Here is a 20148-nt window from a genome sequence, read left to right on the forward strand (position 1 = left end):
CTGGACATTCATATATCCAACAACCCAATAATTTTATTCCTAAATAAGAGAAATTCATTCAAGAATGCTTATAACAAATCTGTTTTTAATAAAAAACTGACAACATTCACAATCAACAGGAAAATAGATGAACTGTGGTAGTCACACAATGGAATGCTATTCAGCATGAAAATGAATGATGTCTAGTTATAAGAAATCATATGGATCAGCAGTCCCCAACCTTTGTGGCATCAGGGACCAGTTTCATAGAAGACAATTTTTCCATGCAGGGGAAGGCGGTGGTTTCGGGATGTTTCAAGTGCATTACTTTTTTTTTGTTTGTTTGAGACAGAGTCTCGCTCTGTCACCCAGGCTGGAGTGCAGTTGTGCGATTTTGGCTCACTGCAACCTCTGCCTCCTGGGTTCAAGTGATTCTCCTGCCTCAGCCTCCTGAGTAGTTGGGATTACAGACACGCACCACTATGCCCAGCTAATTTTTGTATTTTTAGTAGAGATAGGGTTTCACCATATTGGTTAGGCTGGTCTTGAACTCCCGACCTCATGATCTGCCCGCCTCGGCCTCCCAAAGTGCTAGGATTACAGGCATGAGCCACCGTGCCCGGCCCAAGCACACTACATCACTACATTTATTGTGCACTTTATTTCTATTATTATTAAATTGTAATATATAATGAAATAATTATACAAATCACCATAATGTAGAATCAGTGGGAGCCTGAGCTTGTTTTCCTGCAACTATATGGTCCCATCTGGGGGTGATGGGAGACAGTGACAGATTATCAGGCATTAGATTCTCATAAGGAGTGTGCAATCTAGATCCCTCAGATATGCAGTTCACAACAGAGTTCATACTCCTATGAGAATCTAATGTAACCAAAGATCTGACAGGAGGTAGAGCTCAGGTGGTAATGCGAACAATGGGGAGTGGCTGTAAATACAGATGAGGCTCACTTGCTTGCTGCTCACCTCCTGCTGTGTGGCCCAGTTCCTAACAGGTCACGGACCAGTACTGGTGGTTGGGAATTCCTGACATAGATGACTCTTGGCAATAAAATATTTAATAAATAGCAAGTCCCAGAAAACTACATATACCATATCTTATTTTACACACCATGAAAATATAGACTAATAACAGTGTGTCATAAAGATTAAGACTAATCTTAATGGACCTGAGGTCCATTTAAGAAAGAAAACCAAACACACACGCTTTAAGAACTAGGACTTTCTACAATTTGTTTTTGTATTAACACAGGACTCTAAACAAAAGTTACTCAAATGTTAGTAGTTGTTTTATAGGAAAATGGGTTAATAACCTTATACTGCATTCTAAAGCTCAACTATGACTATTTTGAATGCCTTTTAAGAAAACTGACACTTTTTTTAAGTCTTAGAAACTACAGTAGTCAGAGAAACTAAATGTACTGAGCAAGAAAAAGGGATGCCTTGGAGGAGGCTGAGGAGAAAAGAGAGAGAGAGAGGAGAAGGAGGATATGAGCGTCAATTTTAAATATCCTAATGACTGACATGGAAGTTGGACTGAATTTAGGTTTCTGTAGTTTGGGATTGTATAAGAACCAATCAGAAAATTAGCTCTAGTTCAATATAAAGTAAAACAATAATTGGAAAGTCTCAAAACTGAATGGCCTGCCTTACAAGATGGTAAGCTTCCTATCACGAAAATATTTAGGTAAGTAATATCACCAGCCACTGGGATTATTATACAGATGTTTTGCATATTGAACATTTCCAATATTAAGATTTTCTCATTTTATGAAACTGCATATGCTATAACCTTCCATAATACTGGGTAAACGGCACTTATTTTTCTCCTGAGTTATTATCATTACTTTTTGGCCTATATATATACTCAATGGGCATACTCACTGGTTTGATATCGTTCTCCAAAGAAGCAAGGAAGTCTCCTCTCGTCACCTGCAGGCTTTCTGCCTTCTCCATGTCCACTTCCACTTTAGTACTGGCCTAAGAATAGATAAAAACAACATGTAAGGACTTCCAAGATTTAAGAATAGCTAAGAATATTTTCAGTTTAAGAACGTTAACTCTTGAGGATTAAAACGCCTATTTTCATACATTAAAAAATCTGAAATATTTGCAAATCACATATATAAGGGATTAATATCCAGAATACATAGAGAACTGCCAAAATTGAACAAGAAAAAACCAAATCAAAAATGGGCAAAGAACTTAAACAAACATTTCTCCAAAAAAGATACACAAATGGCCTTAAATAAGCACATGAAAAGATGTTCAACCTCACTAATCACTAGGGAAATGCAAATCCAAACTACAAAGAGATTTCACTTCATACTCATTAGGAAGGCTACTACCACAAAAACGCAGAAAATAAGAAGTGTTGGTGAGGATGCGGAGAAATCAGAACCTTTATGAACTGCTGGTGGGAACGTAAGTAAAATGGTTCAGTCACCGTGGGAAACAAAAATATGGTGGTTCCTAATAAAATTAAAAATAGAATTATCATATGATCCAGCAATTCCACTTCTGGGTCTATACCCCAAACAACTGAAAACAGGGTCTTGAAGAGATATCTGTACAGCCTTGTTCATGACAGCATTACTCACAATAGCTAAAATGTGGAAGAAATCCATATGTCCATTGACAGAGGAACGGAAAAACGTGTTATGTACACACAATGGAATATTATTCAGCCTTAAAAAGAAAGACAATTCTGACATGCTACAACTTGATGAACCTTGAGGACATTATGCTAAGTTAAATAAGCAAATACCGTACAATCCACTTATATGAGGTTCCTGGAGTAGCTGATATCCAAGAGACAGAAAGTAAAATGGTAGTTGCCAGGGATAGGGAGAGGAAGGAATGGGGAGTTACTGTTTATGGGTATGGAGTTTCAGTCAGTTTTACAAGATGAAAAGAGGTCTGGAGACGAAAGGTTTAATGCCACTGAATTGTACATTTAAAATGGTTACACGGTAAATTTTATGGTTTTTTTTGTTTGTTTGTTTTTGAGACGGAGTCTTGCTCTGTTGTCCACGCTGGAGTGCAGTGGCGCGATCTCGGCACACTGCAAGCTCCACCTCCCAGGTTCACGCCATTCTCCTGCCTCAGCCTCCCGAGTAGCTGGGACTACAGGCACCTGCCACCACGCCTGGCTAATTTTTTGTATTTTTACTACAGACAGGGTTTCACCACGCTAGCTAGGATGGTCTTGATCTCCTGACCTTGAGATCCACCCGCCTCGGCCACTCAAAGTGCTGGGATTACAGGCATGAGCCACTGCACCCAGTCAATTTTATGGGTATTTTAAAACAATTTTAAAAATTGGAATCAAAGAAAACACATCTCTCAAATTCACAAATATATATACCCTCTGAACAAGTCCACTTCTAGTAATTTATCCCATATATTCACAAATGTGTACAAAGTTACACGTACAAGTATACAAGTACAAGTGTACTAAAGTAACTTGTTATGAAAAAAGACTAGAAGCATATTAATAATGTCTACCAAGAGGGGATGTTATGTAAATTAGAACACATCTGTACCAAGGGACACTGTATAGCCATTTTACTCATGAGGAATGAGTAAGAAAAACTACATACGGAGAGTAAGAACAGTGAAAACCCATACAAAAAGAAAATATATACAGACATGAAAACACAGTCATACTTGGCTGCGTATCAGAATAACCTCCAGAGCCTTCAGAGATATACAGGCACTCAGTTCCATTCCCCATAGCATTTCGATTTAACAGGTCTAATAGAGGGTCTTTATAGTTTTATCAAGTACCACAGGTGATTCTGGTACTGAACCAGGCTTAAGAACCATTACTCTAGGAGACCAAGAACCTAAAACTCTGATTTGTAATAATACGTTGTGCTTCAGAATCTATGTGCCAGCTCCAAATAGTCTGCTTACTGCACCTGGACCCAGCATTTAGACATCTGGAGAAGCATCAAGGCCTTTATCAGCACTTGGAGCTGCCTGGACCTGATGAGTGATTAAGATACCAACACGTGTTTTAAAGCGACTGGGCTCACTACCAATAGCACAAAGCAACACAACCTAATTTTTAAATTGGTATTATGGCTTTGAAAAAAAAAAGCATCTTAAAAAAAAGCTGACTATGAAACAAAAGCATGTTAAATAAATATCAACCTCCCATCAATTATTATGAAATATGAGTCATTTTTTTTTTTTTTAGGAAGAGACTGCGAGACAAATGAAATGACAGATTAAAAAAAAAGTCACCCTTGTGGGATTAAAAAGAACTATGTCAGGAAGCTGGGTGAAGATGGCAAACAGAACACAGTTATTTATCTTCCTCTCCGCCCCAAATCCCACAAAATGACAGAAAGTGAGACAGAAAGGCTACAAAGCATGAAAGAAATATCCAGAAGTTTTAACTGTGATCTAACAGGATTCTCAGAAGGAGAGAACAGAAAGAGTCACAGAGAAGAAACAATAAAAGACAGAGGAGAAAAAAATTTCCTATAGCTGAAGAAAGGCGTGCCTCTGCAGTTTAAAGGGTTCAGTGAGTGATGACTGGGATAAATGAAAAGCAGCACACGATGTCCAGACCCACTGTTGTAAACTTTCAGAGCACCAAAGGTGAAGAGAAAGTCCTAGAACTTTTCTGAGGGACAAAAATAGGTTTCCTGCAAAGAAACCAGAATGAGATTGGTATGATAACTCTCACTGGCAACACCAGAAACTACAAGACAATGAAACCATGTCTTTGAAAAGATATTTGGATGGCTACCCTAGAAAATGATTCATTGTGTGCACAGGGAGACTAAGCATTTTCACAACAGTACTATTTTCAACAGCCACAATCAGAAATAATCCATATGTTAAATGAATTATTCATTAAGTCTATTTACTGAGTACCTACCAGACACCAAGCCTGTTCGAGGAACTGGAGTCATAGCAGTAAATAAAACGGAAAAGGTCCCTGTGTTCATGGATCTTATATTTTCCATTATGTGGCAATATTCTAGAATACTCTGCATTTGTCCAAGATAATGAAGGAGACTTACATATATTGACACAGAAAGCTATCCAAGGAATATTTGTAAGTGAAAAATATATACTGCAGTATAATTCTATTAATGTTCATTTTTTTAAAAAAGCACACATGTATATGAATGTAAATATTATATAAAGAAAACAAACTTCAAAGATATATCCCAAATTCTGGCTAACTCTGGAGAGTGAAAGGAAAACAGTGTTAGAGATGGCCTTTCTCATTTTTCCCTATATGCTTTGACATTCTTGAACCTTTTACTAAAAGAATGCCATCATCTATAACTTCTATACTTTTGTAAAGAAAGTAAGAAGTAACAAAGAGACAAATATTTTACTTCAATAGAACAATTAACATTTAAATTATTGGGCTGGGCACGGTGACTCACGCCTGTAATTCCAGCACTTTGGGAGGCCAAGATGGGTGGATCATGAGGTCAGGAGATTCAGACCACCCTGGCTAACACGGTGAAACCCCGTCCCTACTGAAAATACAAAAAATTAGCTGGGCGTGGTGGCGGGCACCTGTAGTCCCAGCTGCTTGGGAGACTGAGGCAGGAGAACGGCGTGAACCCAGGAGGCAGAGCTTGTAGTGAGCTGAGATTACGCTACTGCACTCCAGCCCAGGCGACAGAGCGAGACTCCCTCTCAAAAACAAAAACAAACAAACAAATCAAACATAAACATTTAAATTATTAATAGGGCTTATATTGGCACATATGAGGCATTTGATAAATATTAATTGCATTTATTTGGCATTTCTAAGTTTAAATAAAGAAAAATGGGCCCGGCACAGTGGCTCACACCTGTAATCCCAGCACTTTGGAAGGCCGAGGCAGGCAGATCACCTGAGGTCAGGAGTTCAAGACCAGCCTGACCAACATGGCAAAACCCTCTCTCTACTAAAAATACAAAATTAGCTGGGCATGGTGGTGGGCACCTGTAATCCCAGCTACTCTGGAGGCTGAGGCAGGCGAATTGCTTGAACCTGGGAGGCAGAGGTTGTGGTGAGCTGAGATTGTGCCATTGCACTTCAGCCTAGGCAACAAGAGGGAAACTCCGTCTCCAAAAAAAAAAACAGAAAAAAAGAAAAATGGTGTCACAGGAACCAAGCATATCCGTGAAAGAACTATGATAATTAATAATAACTGTCTATAGTTCTTCATAGTTTATAAAGTATGCTCATATACACTATCTAATTTCATCATATCACATTATCTCATTTCATACTTATACAAACCTGGAGGTTTTCATAAATTATAAAAGGCAGATACAGGATTTCCTTCCTAGGTACCCTTATATTTTAACTCTGATTCAAACTTTTTGATACATCTGAAAGGATTCTACAAGACACAAACTCTTAAGCCAAAGTGAAGACAGGAGCTCTGACCAAAACATTAAAATCTCAACAAAGCTACCAGCCTCACTTTAAACACCTCTTTCCTATACAGGTCTAGGTTTTTACCATAATATTTTGCATTCTGATTCTCTTATAGTAAAACCGAATTCAAATGACAGATACATACAGCAGTATGAAAGAAAAATCTTTCCCATCTTTCAACATTTGCCAAAAAATAAGATAGATTTCAGGACTGAAGCTGGTATAAAACTTGTCATTTTGCTAATTATTAAGAAAAGACTCACCCAATTAATTGCTAAGCCTTTTCTTAAAAGTGAATTAAGATGGGTGTGGGGAAGAAGTATTTCAGAACAAGCTGTTTTCAGCCACACAAGGAATTCTATAAATTACATAATTATAAGCAATGAATATTCCAATTGCAAATTATTCCTACCTGCTCATTAAAATAAATTTTCTAAGGACTGCTCTTAGTTGACTTTTAGCATTTTATCAAAATTTGTAAAATCTTATTTTAAAAAGTCTATAATTCTGAATTTTTACTCATTCAGAAAATCTTTTCTCATTTGTTTGAATTAGCAACATTTTTCCTGCATTTTATTTGTAACAGCTAATCAATATAGAAGAGGCAGCATCTTTCAGCTTATACCTGCAGAAACTAATAAACTTGTATTTCAACACTAGCAAATATCAAGTGGTCACCCTTAAATTTCATAACCTTTTAAATCTGACCTTTCAAAGTTCTTATCATTCCTCTTAAATTAAGGGTAGAATGACCTTAATCAATCAAAAATTCTGCAAAAAAATAAGAAATTTTATGAAATTCTGTAAACATAACTTAGAGCTTTGACTCAGGGGGAAAGTGTGTGAGTGTATGTGTGTGTGTCCTCAGTTTATTTCCTCACAACAGATTAGAGAAAAAATTTGGGTTATGAATCTTCTCTACCTGAAGCAGAAATTCCTTTCAGGATAAAAACAACCAAATGTCACATGAATTTTAGTTGACCGCAATCATAGGTTCAAGTACAAATGACATGAACAACAGGTGTTTATGACCAGATTTTCCACTTGTTTCAGAAAACCTGAAAAAACAGTTTAACAGGAAAGACTTGTTTAGTCCACCTGACTAAATCTTTGTTTAGGCCTCAATCTTCTGAAAAGGAAGCAAAATAACACTAATAATGACTTTTTAAAATACAAAGAAAGAACATCATAACACTTATACGTTTTAAATGTTTTTAAAGTTCAGTAACAACTTTAAATTATGTTTCAATTTAAATATTTATTCATCAATCATGATTAGTAAAGCTCTAAACATCTATAGCAATGGAAGACTAAAACTGTATTTCTTTTGTTTAGCCAAGGACAAATCACTGGAAAAATAGTCTTTAAAGACCTCTGACAATGCAGATTTTTAAAAATGCAGAAAATGAAACATCAGTAATATTTCTTTTTGGGGGTAAGATTAGTGTCTTACATAGCTTTCTCATCCCCAAAGTGCCTACATAGTTATTCCACTGACATGGTGAAAAATTAGGAGCTGTTTGGTACAAGAAGTAATGGTCACAAGTCAATATATATCACCTGAAGCTTACAGCTAATTCTATCACATGGAAAAAAGTGATGAAAACAATGTGAAGTATTTGCACTACTGGTTACTTGCAAATCAGAAGGATAATATATTCTGTACAAGGGTGACAAACATTTTAGCTTTACAATTAGAAAAAGTGTAACTACAGAGTCAATAAAAATCAGAAATTCATCTATTAAAAAGGATGTACTGATATCCTCTCAAATCAGCTAACAATAAAAAATGGAGATAACTAGCATGTACAGAGTTTACAAGGCACTTTTATATAAAGTATTTGTTTTCATTCTCATAAAAATCTGATTAGATAGGTAGTATTTCCCCTTGACAGGTCAGAAACAAAAAAGTGAAAGAAACGTAATGCATAACCACACCTTCTGACTACGGTATCTGCGATCTTCCCACCATTCCTCACTGCCTCATATGTAGATAAACCCAATATATGCTTGAAGAAAGCATGTTTCTTACTGAGACAATGGCTTAAAGTGAAATTTTGGGATGGGATTATTGTAGTTAAAATGACAACTAAATAAGAGAAAAATTCCATGGCCAACGCATGTGAAAAATACAACAACTAGTAAACTAGTGACTGTGGATTATGTCAGGATGCACCCATGTGGTCTGAGATAAAAGAATAGTATGGTAGGGAGCAATTTTCACACAGTTTACATCATTTTTCTTGAAGTCACCATCTCTTCTTATTAAAACAGTACAGCATGGTGGCTCATGCCTGTAATCCCAGCACTTTGGGAGGCCAAGGTGGAAGGATCACGAGGTCAGGAGATTGAGACCATCTTGGCTAACACGGTGAAACCCCATCTCAACTAAAAATACAAAATATTAGCCAGGCGTAGTCGCAGGCGCTTGTAGTCCCAGCTGCTCGGGAGGCTGAGGCAAGAGAATGGCTGAACCTGGGAGGCAGAGCTTGTAGTGAGCCAAGATTGCGCTTCTGCACTCCAGCCTGGGCGAAAGAGTGAGACTCTGTCTCAAAACAAACTAACAAACGAACAAACAAAAAACAGTATAGCAAGAAGAAGAATAAAAACATAGTCCCTGAATGGATCCATTCTATAAAGACCCAATACAATATTTCCACACCATCTAAACCTTTGGCATTCTTGAGCTAGAACAAAGCCACTTCTATTACATAGGGAAATTATGACTTATGGATAGAGTTTGATTCCAGAATACTTATATAAGTTTACTCATTTAAAAAATATTAGCTGGGCGTGGTGGCTCACACCTGTAATCCCAGCATTTTGGGAGGCCAAGGCGGGTGGATCACGAGGTCAGGAGTTCGAGACCAGCTTGGCCAACATGGTGAAACCCCAACTCTACTAAAGATACAAAAAATTAGCTGGGCGTGGTGGCACATGCCTGTAGCCCCAGCTACTCAGGAGGCTGAGGCAGAAGAATCGCTTGAACCCGGCAGGCGGAGGTTGCAGTGAGCCAAGACAGTGCCACTGCCCTCCAGCCTGGGGGACAGAGCAAGACTCTTTTTCAAAAAAAGAATAAAAATTTACTGGACACCTACCATGTGCTCATTACTTAGACCTATTTGGGGTACTGTGGGAGACTCTGAGGTGAATAAGATAGGGATTTAAAGTCTAGAATGAGGGCCAGCAAACTTCTGTAAAGTGGCAGATAGTACCTAAAATAAAAGCACAAAAATAGGCTTTGTGGGCCATGCAGTCCCTGTTGTAAATACTCAACTCTGCCACTGTAGCATGCAAGCAACCACAGACAGTACACCAATTAATGGGTGTGGTTGTGTTCCAAAAAAGCCCTCTGTTCATAAAAACTGGTAGTTGGCTGGACTCCTGGTCTAGAACCAGTGATAGGATATACCCAAATATCTACAACATACTCAGCCTAACTGTTCAGGCTTTTATTTCTTGCCTGAACTGTTATTAAGTTCCCCCTCTTGTCCTGTGTCGCCAACTTCACTCCTCTAACTACTCCACTCGACACAGCTGCCAGAGTGATCTTATGTTTTAACACTATGTCACTGCTATTCTTAAAACTCAGTGGCTTAGCACTACTCACAGAAAAAAAGTCCATACTTCTTAGCAGAGTATAAAAGGCTTTTTGTGCTCCATCCCTGCTTTAGTCTCCTGACTTATCCTCCACAATCTCTCTCTACCATCCCTCCCCTAACTTCCATGCTGAAGCAATACTAAATTACTCCAATTACTATGTTATTCTGTGCCTCTGCTCCTTTGCATATGTTGTTCCCTCTACCTAAAAGGCCCTGTTCTACCAACAGACATGCATATGAAGGTTTTTCTCACCCCACAAGTTGACCATATCTGACATGCGTTCACTTCCTGGCCTTGCATGTACTTTCTGTTTCTGCACGTGGAGGGTTAGACTGTGGGCGGCTTAATGGTAGGTACTTTACTTGTTTGCAATTGGAGTATTAACTCCTAGAACAGGGGCTAGCAATGCAGTAGATGCCAAATAAATCTACTGTGAACCAAAGTCAACTGACAGTACCATAAATGATACATTACGATTTCAAGAAGGAAACGAGTATAACATTCTTGAAAGGGAAAATGTGAAAAGGTGTGAGGACAGTGGTAGCATATGAGCCAGGTAATGAAAAGACAGGTAAATGTAGAGGATGAAGATCCTCAGGGATGCAAAAAAAAAAAAATCAAAGCAGAGAGGTTGAAAAATAAATTAATGTCTGATGACCAGTGATTATTTATGTTTGGCTGAAGCATCTGGAGAACAATCAGGAGCACATTTGGAAAGGCCAGTTAGGGTCAGATCTAGAGGACCCAAAAGACCAGTTAGGGACAGATCTAGAGGACTCAACAGACCCAAAAAAAGCCTGTACTTTGTTTTGTAAATGATGGGGAATCATTGAAAATGTCTGAATGGTTGAATGATATGAAACAAGAAGGTTAATCAAAGAGAAGGTAGGTAGTGGCAGTGAGAACTAAAGACACTGCCAAGACAGAACTGAAAAAATTTGGTAAGTGACTTGATGTAGGGCACAGTAGAGTGTCTGGAATCAAAGGTAATCCTGATGTTTTAAGCCTGGGAAATTGGGATAAACAGGGAAATGGGAGCAGAAAGGAAAGTAGTAAAAAAGACAGGAAATTTGGTTTTGGAATATTAAATCTGAAACCTGATAAAACATGTAGGTGAGGGTATTTAGTACAAATCTGAAAGTAGGAGACAGATATGTTCAGTAAATCTGTCTACAGGTGGTAACTAAAACCTGAAGGAGAGAAGAGATGGAAGATCAAGAGCACTTTATTTATCAAAATAAAAGTATCCTAGTACGTATTTCTACCATGGTAACTACAATATTATGGTACTAATTTGAAAATATGTCCATTTTCCTGACTCTGAACTCAAGGGAAGAGTTCAATTATCTTTATGTCTTCAGCCCAATACTGTGAGCACATCAAGTATTCATATATTTGCTGAATAAAGCAGCCCCCCACATTCTAGTATGTGGAAACTCCCACTTCCTCTTACAACTTCTTTTTTCTTTTTTTTTTTGAGATGGAGTCTCGCTCTGTTGCCCAGGATGGAATGCAGTGGCACGATCTTGGCTCACTGCAAGCTCTGACTCCTGGGTTCACGCAATTCTTTTGCCTCAGCCTCCCGAGTAGCTGGGACTACAGGTACCCGCCAGCACGCTCAGCTAATTTTTTGTATTTTTAGTAGAGATGGGGTTTCACTGTGTTAGCCAGGATAGTCTCAATCTCCTGACCTTGTGATCTGCCTGCCTCGGCCTCCTAAAGTGCTGGGAATACAGGCATGAGCCACCGCACTCGGCCATATTACAATTTTTTTTTTTTTTTTTTTTTGAGACAGAGTCTCGCTCTGTCACCCAGGCTGGAGTGCAGTGGCCAGATCTCAGCTCACTGCAAGCTCTGCCTCCCGGGTTCACGCCATTCTCCTGCCTCAGCCTCCCGAGTAGCTGGGACTACAGGCGCCCGCCACATCGCCTGGCTAGTTTTTTGTATTTTTTAGTAGAGACGGGGGGGTTTCACCGTGTTAGCAAGGATGGTCTCGATCTCCTAACCTCGTGATCCACCCGTCTCGGCCTCCCAAAGTGCTGGGATTACAGGCTTGAGCCACCGCAACCGGCCACAACTTTTAATACAGTACAAAGATTAAAAAACACTCCTTCAAAATTTTCACTTCACGTGTCTGTGTCAGATGGTGATGACCTAAGGTAGATGAGTCAGCGGTTACTATAGGGCAGATACTATAGGAAGATCACTTCCTGCTACTCTGAAGATTTAGCAGTTGACAATTAATTCTTATTCCTTTTACCATCTCTTCTCCACCAAAAGTCAGTATTTCCCTACTCCTTGATATGCTTGACAGAAAAGAGAAAGAATTCTGGCATAATGTTTATAATCTGTTTAGCTGATTTTCCTCACCTTTATGTGTCTATTCATAGCGGTGGACTGCGCTGCTCGCACCAGACCCTCCAATTCAGCACCACTGAAATTCTTGGTCTCCATGGCCAGCTCTTTAATGTCCACATCAGCAGAGAGTAACTGATGCCCTCTCATTCTTGCTGTGTGGATATGAAGAATCTGTAGTCGGCCTTTCTCATCTGGCAAGCCTGATGAAATTAAAAATAAAATAGGCATTTTCTTAGTCTCGAAAGCACCATCAGAGGAGATTATTATTATTATTTATTATTATTTTGAGACAGAGTCTCGCTCTGTTTCCCAGGCTGGAGTGCAGTGGTACGACCTCAGCTCACTGTAACCTTCGCTTCCTGGATTCAAGCGATTCTCCCATCTCAGCCTTCCAAGTAGCTGGGATTACAGGTGCACACCACTACGCCCGGCTGATTTTCTTGTATTTTTAGTAGAGACAGGGTTTCACCATGTTGGCCAGGCTGGTCTCGAACTACTGGCCTCAAGTGATCCACCTGCCTCAGCCTCCCAAAGTGCTGGGATTACAGGCGTGAGCCACTGTGCCAGCCTAGAGGAGATTGTTATAATCCTAATATTTTCCTTATAGGTACTCAAGCATGTAAACATCTACTTCTCATGATATAAAACTTTTCTAAAAAGTACTAAGCCACATGACATTGTTCCTGTTAATGAACTCGAAATGCCTCCACTCCCCCTACCACTCACCAATCAGTGACAGATCTCCTTACCTATCTCCATTTTAACTTCCAGTCTTCCAGGTCTAAGAAGAGCCTCATCTATCAGATCTGGTCTGTTGGTCATTCCTGAACACCGATGTTAAAACAACAAATGATCAGAGTTCAAAAATAAAATCAAATGTCCTTTTAGTATATGTAAGAATAGTAATTTCCCTAACAAACTAAGGAGACTTTGCTTTACTATTTCACTATTGTATAAGCCAATGAAATATAAATGTTATGAAAACTTCCTGTATTTAAAAAGAAAATTTAAGGTTCAAAGGGTAAATAATCTGTCCAAGTGACAGAGGGGCAATGTGACACGATCTCTCTGACTCCAAAGTTGCTTCTCTTTTTTATAGGCCAGTGGTTTTCAGACTTCATACAACAGCAGGGTGTTTTTCTTTTTTCCCCCTAGACGTCATCTTCAGAAGCACCTCAGTACTTAAAACAGCTAAAAGAGGAAGTCATAATCGTGATGTAGGATCTGAAATGCACTCCCTGGCCCTCACTGACCCTGAAAGCACCTCTGAGGACCCCTGAAGGCCTGCAAGACCCAGTTTGAAAGCCACTGCATTCCACTGTTTCATGTGTATTTTTCATTTTTGGGTGAGCTATAAGCTTCAACCTACATCTTTTTCATCTGCAGGTGAGCTATAAGCTTAAACCTACAAGTGACTGAAATGCATCTTTTATTTTTCCTATTAAGCCTAGGCATTACAAAAGATTCTTTAATATCACTGGATTCTAATTTGGAAACACTGGCAAAACAGTTTAATCACAACCTACACATATCTTAATTCAGAACTTATGGCTAATGTTTTTGAATGAACCATACTTTTTAAGAAAGTAAACATACCAATGACTAGGATGTTGTTTAGCTGCTCCACGCCATCAATTTTGGACAGCAACTGGTTGACAACAGTGTCATGAACTCCCGTGCTACCAGCCATGCTCCCTCTCTGCTTGCAGATGGCATCAATTTCATCAAAGATGATGATGTGCAAACCACTGTTAGCACCAAGCTATTAAGGGAAGAAACAATATTAAAGATCATAATTTGAATGTCTTATTAAACAAACTAATCAGAAAAACAAAACGAAGCTTTCAACAGATTGACTTTGCTTCATTTTGACTAATAAATATGGCAAGTGCAATCGTGGTTGTTGTCCTCACAAAGGTGATGGCACTACATTCTCAGAATTCTGCAAACTGGAAACGCATTCTAGAACCTCATATTTAATAGCTATAAAACGAAAGTACACATACACTGATACATTGTGTGTGTGTGTGTAGATAGAAAGTAAGTAGTCCATCAAATACTTGATATACATTTCTTATTTCACTATTTGAAAGAACTCTTACATTTGTCAGATACTTTCATTAAGTCAGTCAGTGGCAACACCCTCCCATTTTCCCTGAGTTTTGGTGAGAAGACTGTCCCAGAAGCAGTAGGGTTAATGTTTGTTTTGTTATATTATGTAACTAAAGGTTAACTCCACCTACAGATTGCCTGGGAATTGGACAAATGAGTGAAGAAACTCAACATGACTCACAAGTACTTATATCACATGAAAACAGATTACTCCTTCCTAACAATAAAGTGAGAACAGAGACAGTTTATAAAAAGAACATTTTTATACTCGTTAAGGGGGTGCTGTTTCTTCTGCATAATGATTTCTGTCTTAGTTTACTAGAAATAAAATCACCACTGAAAGAAAGTAGTTTGTATATTTCCAACCTTTAACAGATACAAACACTTCTGAATGCTACTAATTCATTAGGTTAATTTAACATGTACCTTCTAAAATTTATATTTAAATAATTTAGTCTCCTATCAGGGAGTAAAGTGCACTCTAGGAATTTTCTTTTTACTTTTATAAACAAAAAACATGGCCAGGCGCGGTGGCTCCTGCCTGTAATCCCAGTACTTTGGGAGGCAGAGGAGGATGGATCAACTGAGGTCAGGAGTTCAAGACCAGCCTGGCCAACATGGTGAAACCCTGTCTCTACTAAAAATACAAAAATGAGCTGGGTGTGGTGGCAGGCGCCTGTAATCCCAGCTACTCTGGAGGCTGAGGCAGGAAAATCACCTGAACCCAGGAGGCAGAGGTTGCAGTGAGCTGAGACTGCACCACTGCACTCCAGTCTGGGCAACAGAGCGAGACTCCGTCTCAAAAACAAACGAAAACACTAGGGATTAACAAAATTGGTGAAAAATGAACATAACCTAAATATGACAATATATGGATAATAAAAATTAAATCAGCATAATGAGACTGAGGATTAAATATGGTTAGTATCCATTAAATCTCTGATAAGGATATAATCTTTTTTTTTTTTGAGACGAAGTCTCGCTCTGCCGCCCAGGCTGGAGTGCAATGATGCAATCTCAGCTCACTGCAACCTCTGCCTCCCGGGTTCAAGTGATTCTCCTGTCTCAGCTTTCTGAGTAGCTGGGATTACAGGCATGTGCCGGCACTCCTGGCTAATTTTCGTATTTTTAGTAGAGATGGGGTTTCACCATGTTGGCCAGGTTGGTCTCAAACTCCTGACCTCAGGTGATCCACTCAGCTCAGCCTCCCAAAGTGCTGGGATTACAGGCGTGAGCCACCATGCCCGGCCTAATCTTTGTTTTAATAAAAGAATGTTTTTTTAACTTTTTATAAGAGTAGTAGATTTGTTAACAGAGCAAAAGTTGCAAAACAAATAGAAATAAAGTTTAAAAATAAAGCTGGGCAGAGTGGTATGTGCCTATGGTCCCAGCTACTCTGGAGGCTGAGGCTGGAGGATCGCTTGAGCCCAGGAGTTGGAGTCCAGCCTGGGCAACACAGTGAGATCCCATCACTAAAAAATAAATAAAAATATACTACATTTGCCATGGCTTGTGCCTGTAATCTCAGCTACTTGGAAGGCAGAGGTGGGAAGATTGCTTCAGGCCAGGAGTTCAAGACCAGCCTGGGCAACATAGTGACATCCCATCAATAAAGACCCATCTATAAAACAACATTAAATCACCTAAAGATAACTGCTGTTAATGGTCCACAGATTTCTATATTTTAACTAAATATTGAGACCTCACTGCACCTTGTATTCTCTTGAATATTATTCTTTGAAAACAATTTTCAATGGTTATTTTTGCTTCCAACTGCAAAATACATAATTATAGAAAATATGGGAAAATAGCAAAAAATAAAGAATTCACAATCATCTCAAACTCAGCCAAAATGGAGCTATGTAATACCTTGCATCCTGTTTTTCATCCAGGTATTATTTTAAACCCTTTCTCATCCCTATACAATATGACTTGTCGCCCAGGCTGGAGTGCAGTGGTGCAATCTCGGCTCACTGCAAGCTCCGCCTCCTGGGTTCACACCCTTCTCCTGCCTCAGCCTCCCGAGTAGCTGGGACTACAGGCGCCCGCCACCACACCCGGCTAGTTTTTTTTTGTATTTTTTAGTAGAGATGGGGTTTCACGGGTGTTAGCCAGGATGGTCTCGATCTCCTGACCTCGTGATCCGCCTGTCTCGGCCTCCCAAAGTGCTGGGATTACAGGCTTGAGCCACCGCGCCCGGCCTTTTGTATTTTTTTTTTTAGTAGAGATGGTGTTTCACCATGTTAGCCAGGATGGTCTCGATCTCCTGACCTTGTGATCCGCCTGCCTCAGCCTCCCAAAGTGCTGGAATTACAGGAGTGAGCCACCGTGCCCGGCCGACAATATGATTTTTAATAGCTCTATAATATTTAATCATATGAATGGTTTCACAGTTTAACTCTCCTATTCCATATTAACTCCTTACTGTTAGATATGTAATTATTTCTAAGTCTTTCGTATTATATATGTTGCTGCAATAAACATTTTCTCTTTTCATTCTTTGTAGAGACAGGATCTCACTCTGTTGCCCAGGCTGGAGTGCAGTGGTACGATCAAAGCTCACTGCAGCCTCAAACTCCTGGGCTCAAGCAATCCCCCACCTCAGCCTCCTGAGTGGCTGGGACTACAGATGTGTGCCACCATGCCTGGCAAATATTTTATTTTTTTTGTAGAGATGGGGTTTTGTCATGTTACTTTGGTCTTGAACTCCAGGATTCAAGTGATCCTCCTGCCTCAACCTCCCAAAGTGCTGGGATTACAAATATGAGTTACTGTACCTGGCCTACAATGAACATTTTTATACTTAAATGCTTGACAAATATAGATGATTACTTGCTAAAGGCAAATTGTTAGGTTAAAAGGTATGTTAAGTATTTTAAGGCCCTTGAAATAGGAACACTTGAAAAAGTGGAAACACTTTTCCAGAAAGGTTTTATCAATCTATAATCTCAGCACAGTACATGACAGTGCCTATCTTGGTATATTCCCACACGTAATGAATATTAGAAACACATTAAAAGTAATTCTCGATTTGGTAGATGGACAATGGTATCTTTCTGTTGTCTTTAAATCACATTTATTGAATTACTAAAGAGGCTGGTGCTGTTAAAAAATCATGTTTTTACCATTGGTAATTTTATTAGTATTTCATATGTCTTCTGTACCCTTTTCTGTTGAAATTCAAGAGCTTTTCCTACTGATTTATTAAAAAATGATTTATATATTAGGGCCATTATTATACTTGTAACTACTTTATCTTAGTTTGCCATTTGTCTTTTATTTATGGCGTGTGTGCATATATATATTTTTTGAGATAGAGTCTCGCTCTGTCATCCAGGCTGGAGTGCAGTGGTGTGATCTCTGCCCACTGCAACTTCCGTCTCCCAGGTTCAAGCGATTCTTGTGCCTCAGCCTCCCACATGTGGGATTACAGACATGGACCAGCAAGTCTGGCTAATTTTGTATTTTTAGTAGAGACAGGGTTTCACCACGTTGGCTAGGCTGGTCTCGAACTCCCGAACTCAGGTGATCTGCCCACCTCGGCCTCCCAAAGTGCTGGGATTACAGGTGAGAGCCACTGTGCCCAGCCTATTTATGGTATATTTTCGATAAGTGGAAGGGGTTTTCTGTTTCTACTAAACAGTCAGCATCAATTTTTATTTTTGTGATATTTTTGTTAGTTTTATCCTTAAAATTGTTCCCCATTACAGACGCTGATGGTCACACACTTTCTTCTCTTAAACTTTTGCTTTACATGTAATTCTTTATCTGGTTTTTTATTTTTGTGTGTGGTACAAGTAAAGTGAGAAGCCAACTAATTCTTCTTCAAATAACCGACCCAGCATTGTTCCCTAAATAATCCCTCCTTTCTTCGTTGACTGAGCTGCCATCTCTACCAGGTTTTGGACTCTGATGTATGCTAGGTTATTACCAGCCTGTCTACTACATACATGTTTTTATCTCTGTAACTTTACAGTAGTGCATTGAAGAAGCTCTTCTCCTGTATACATTCTTCTTTTTTATAACTATCTTGGCTATTTCCAACCATGTCTATTTCCAAATGAACATCATAATCATTCTTATGAGGGGGAATAACCTCCACCAATTAAAAATAGACAAAGAAACAGACAAAAACTTAAGCCCTGATTGAAATTAGGTTAAATATCTAAGTTTAGGAAATACTAAAATCTTTATAGCATATGTGGTTTTTTAGAATAATAATGCCTCTCCAATTATTCAACACTTTTATGTCTCTCAGTAAAGTTTTAAAATTTATTTTTATTTTTATTTTTAGAGATAAGGTCTCACTATGTTGCCCAGGCTGGTCTTGAACTCCTGGACTTAAGTGATCCTCCCACCTTGGCTTCCCAAAGTGCTAGGATTACAGGCGTGTGCCATTGGGCCCAGCTTCCCAATAAAGTTGTATAGTTTTTGTTGTTTAAATTCCTTCATTCCTTCATAAAGATTCCTAGCTATATTTTTTGGTTGCAATTGTGATGGGATTTTTCTATTATATTTCAGAAACAGTATGGAAGTATGGAGGAAATATATTTTTATATATTTACTTTATATCTGGCTACTTTACTCTCTTATTTATAATATCTAAGTTTTTAAAAAAATCTGACTCTTGAATTTCCTAGGTAGACAATCATATCACCTACAAATACAACTTGTATCCTCCTTAGTAACAGGTATACCTGCTTTTGGGTATGAGAAGCTGTACCAAAACAAAGACATATAAAAAGGGGAAAGAGACGGTCTAATAGCTAAGAACTTAGAAGCATGCGGGGTCACCTGAACAGAAGGCCCAGAGGCAGTCAAGGTCCTATAGAAGGGGATAATAAAATTTACCTAATGTGAGAGGCAGAAGCTATAGTACTATCATGACAGACTGAAATCTAGAATTAGGCCTTCCTACTGAAACAGAGGACATCAGTAAATGAACTACAAAAGCAGAATGCTCTTTATATAAAATGATTTTATTCTTGGCTTTAGGATGAAAAGAAGTATGCACTTGGAAGGTCAGTGAGAAACATACAATGGTAGATAAATGAGGCAAACAGAATCTAAACAGAATGAGAATTTTGGTGATGGGAGTGGTGATGACAAAACAGCAAATGCTAGATTTGCTTACTGCTTGCATGTGGGGTGGAAGAGTGACAGTGAAGAAAAGAAGTTACCTTGCAGTATAAGGAAGCTGTAGAAGGGAAAAGGTACAAGGGAATTTTTTTTTTTTCTAGCATGGTAAGATTAAAGTGTTAACAAGACATCTAATTGGAAAGGCCTCCAGAGAACAAGATATACACAACTGAATAAAAGAGGATAGCAAGATACATCTGAACATCTTCTGCAAATAGTGAAGAATAGTCTAGTAGCAAGCTGTAGATACTGTAAGAAGACGGAGCATATAATTAAGCTGGAGGAATATAAAAGCAGGACAGATTCTGGGCTACAATACCAGAAGATACCTACAGTCATCTGAAGAAAAGGGGGAATAAAAAAAATGACAAAGATGAAAGAAGAAATGTTACATCAGACATATGAGGAAAGAGTTCCAAAAATGATCTGAAGGAAATTCAACTGGGTCAAAAACAAACCCTGAATATATAAAGTATTTTTAAATCAAAAATAAAATGCTGTACGACCTAAAAATTCCACTACTTGGTTTA

The 20148-nt window shown here is 38.7% G+C and overlaps 1 protein-coding gene across 1 annotated transcript in view; it reads right to left on the reverse strand.

Annotated features, from left to right (window-relative positions):
- Positions 1 to 20148, reverse strand: part of NSF (N-ethylmaleimide sensitive factor, vesicle fusing ATPase) — a 342977-nt gene that overhangs the window by 49724 nt on the left and 273105 nt on the right. The window contains exons 11-14 of the mRNA XM_050763710.1: positions 13964 to 14129; positions 13117 to 13191; positions 12380 to 12567; positions 1885 to 1980 (exon numbers count right to left, since the gene is read on the reverse strand). Coding sequence (XP_050619667.1) covers positions 1885 to 1980; positions 12380 to 12567; positions 13117 to 13191; positions 13964 to 14129 — 525 coding nt within the window. The remainder of the gene's footprint in view (positions 1 to 1884; positions 1981 to 12379; positions 12568 to 13116; positions 13192 to 13963; positions 14130 to 20148) is intronic.

This window comes from Macaca thibetana, chromosome 16, assembly GCF_024542745.1.
Source record: "Macaca thibetana thibetana isolate TM-01 chromosome 16, ASM2454274v1, whole genome shotgun sequence".
NCBI classification, from domain to species: Eukaryota; Metazoa; Chordata; class Mammalia; order Primates; family Cercopithecidae; genus Macaca; species Macaca thibetana.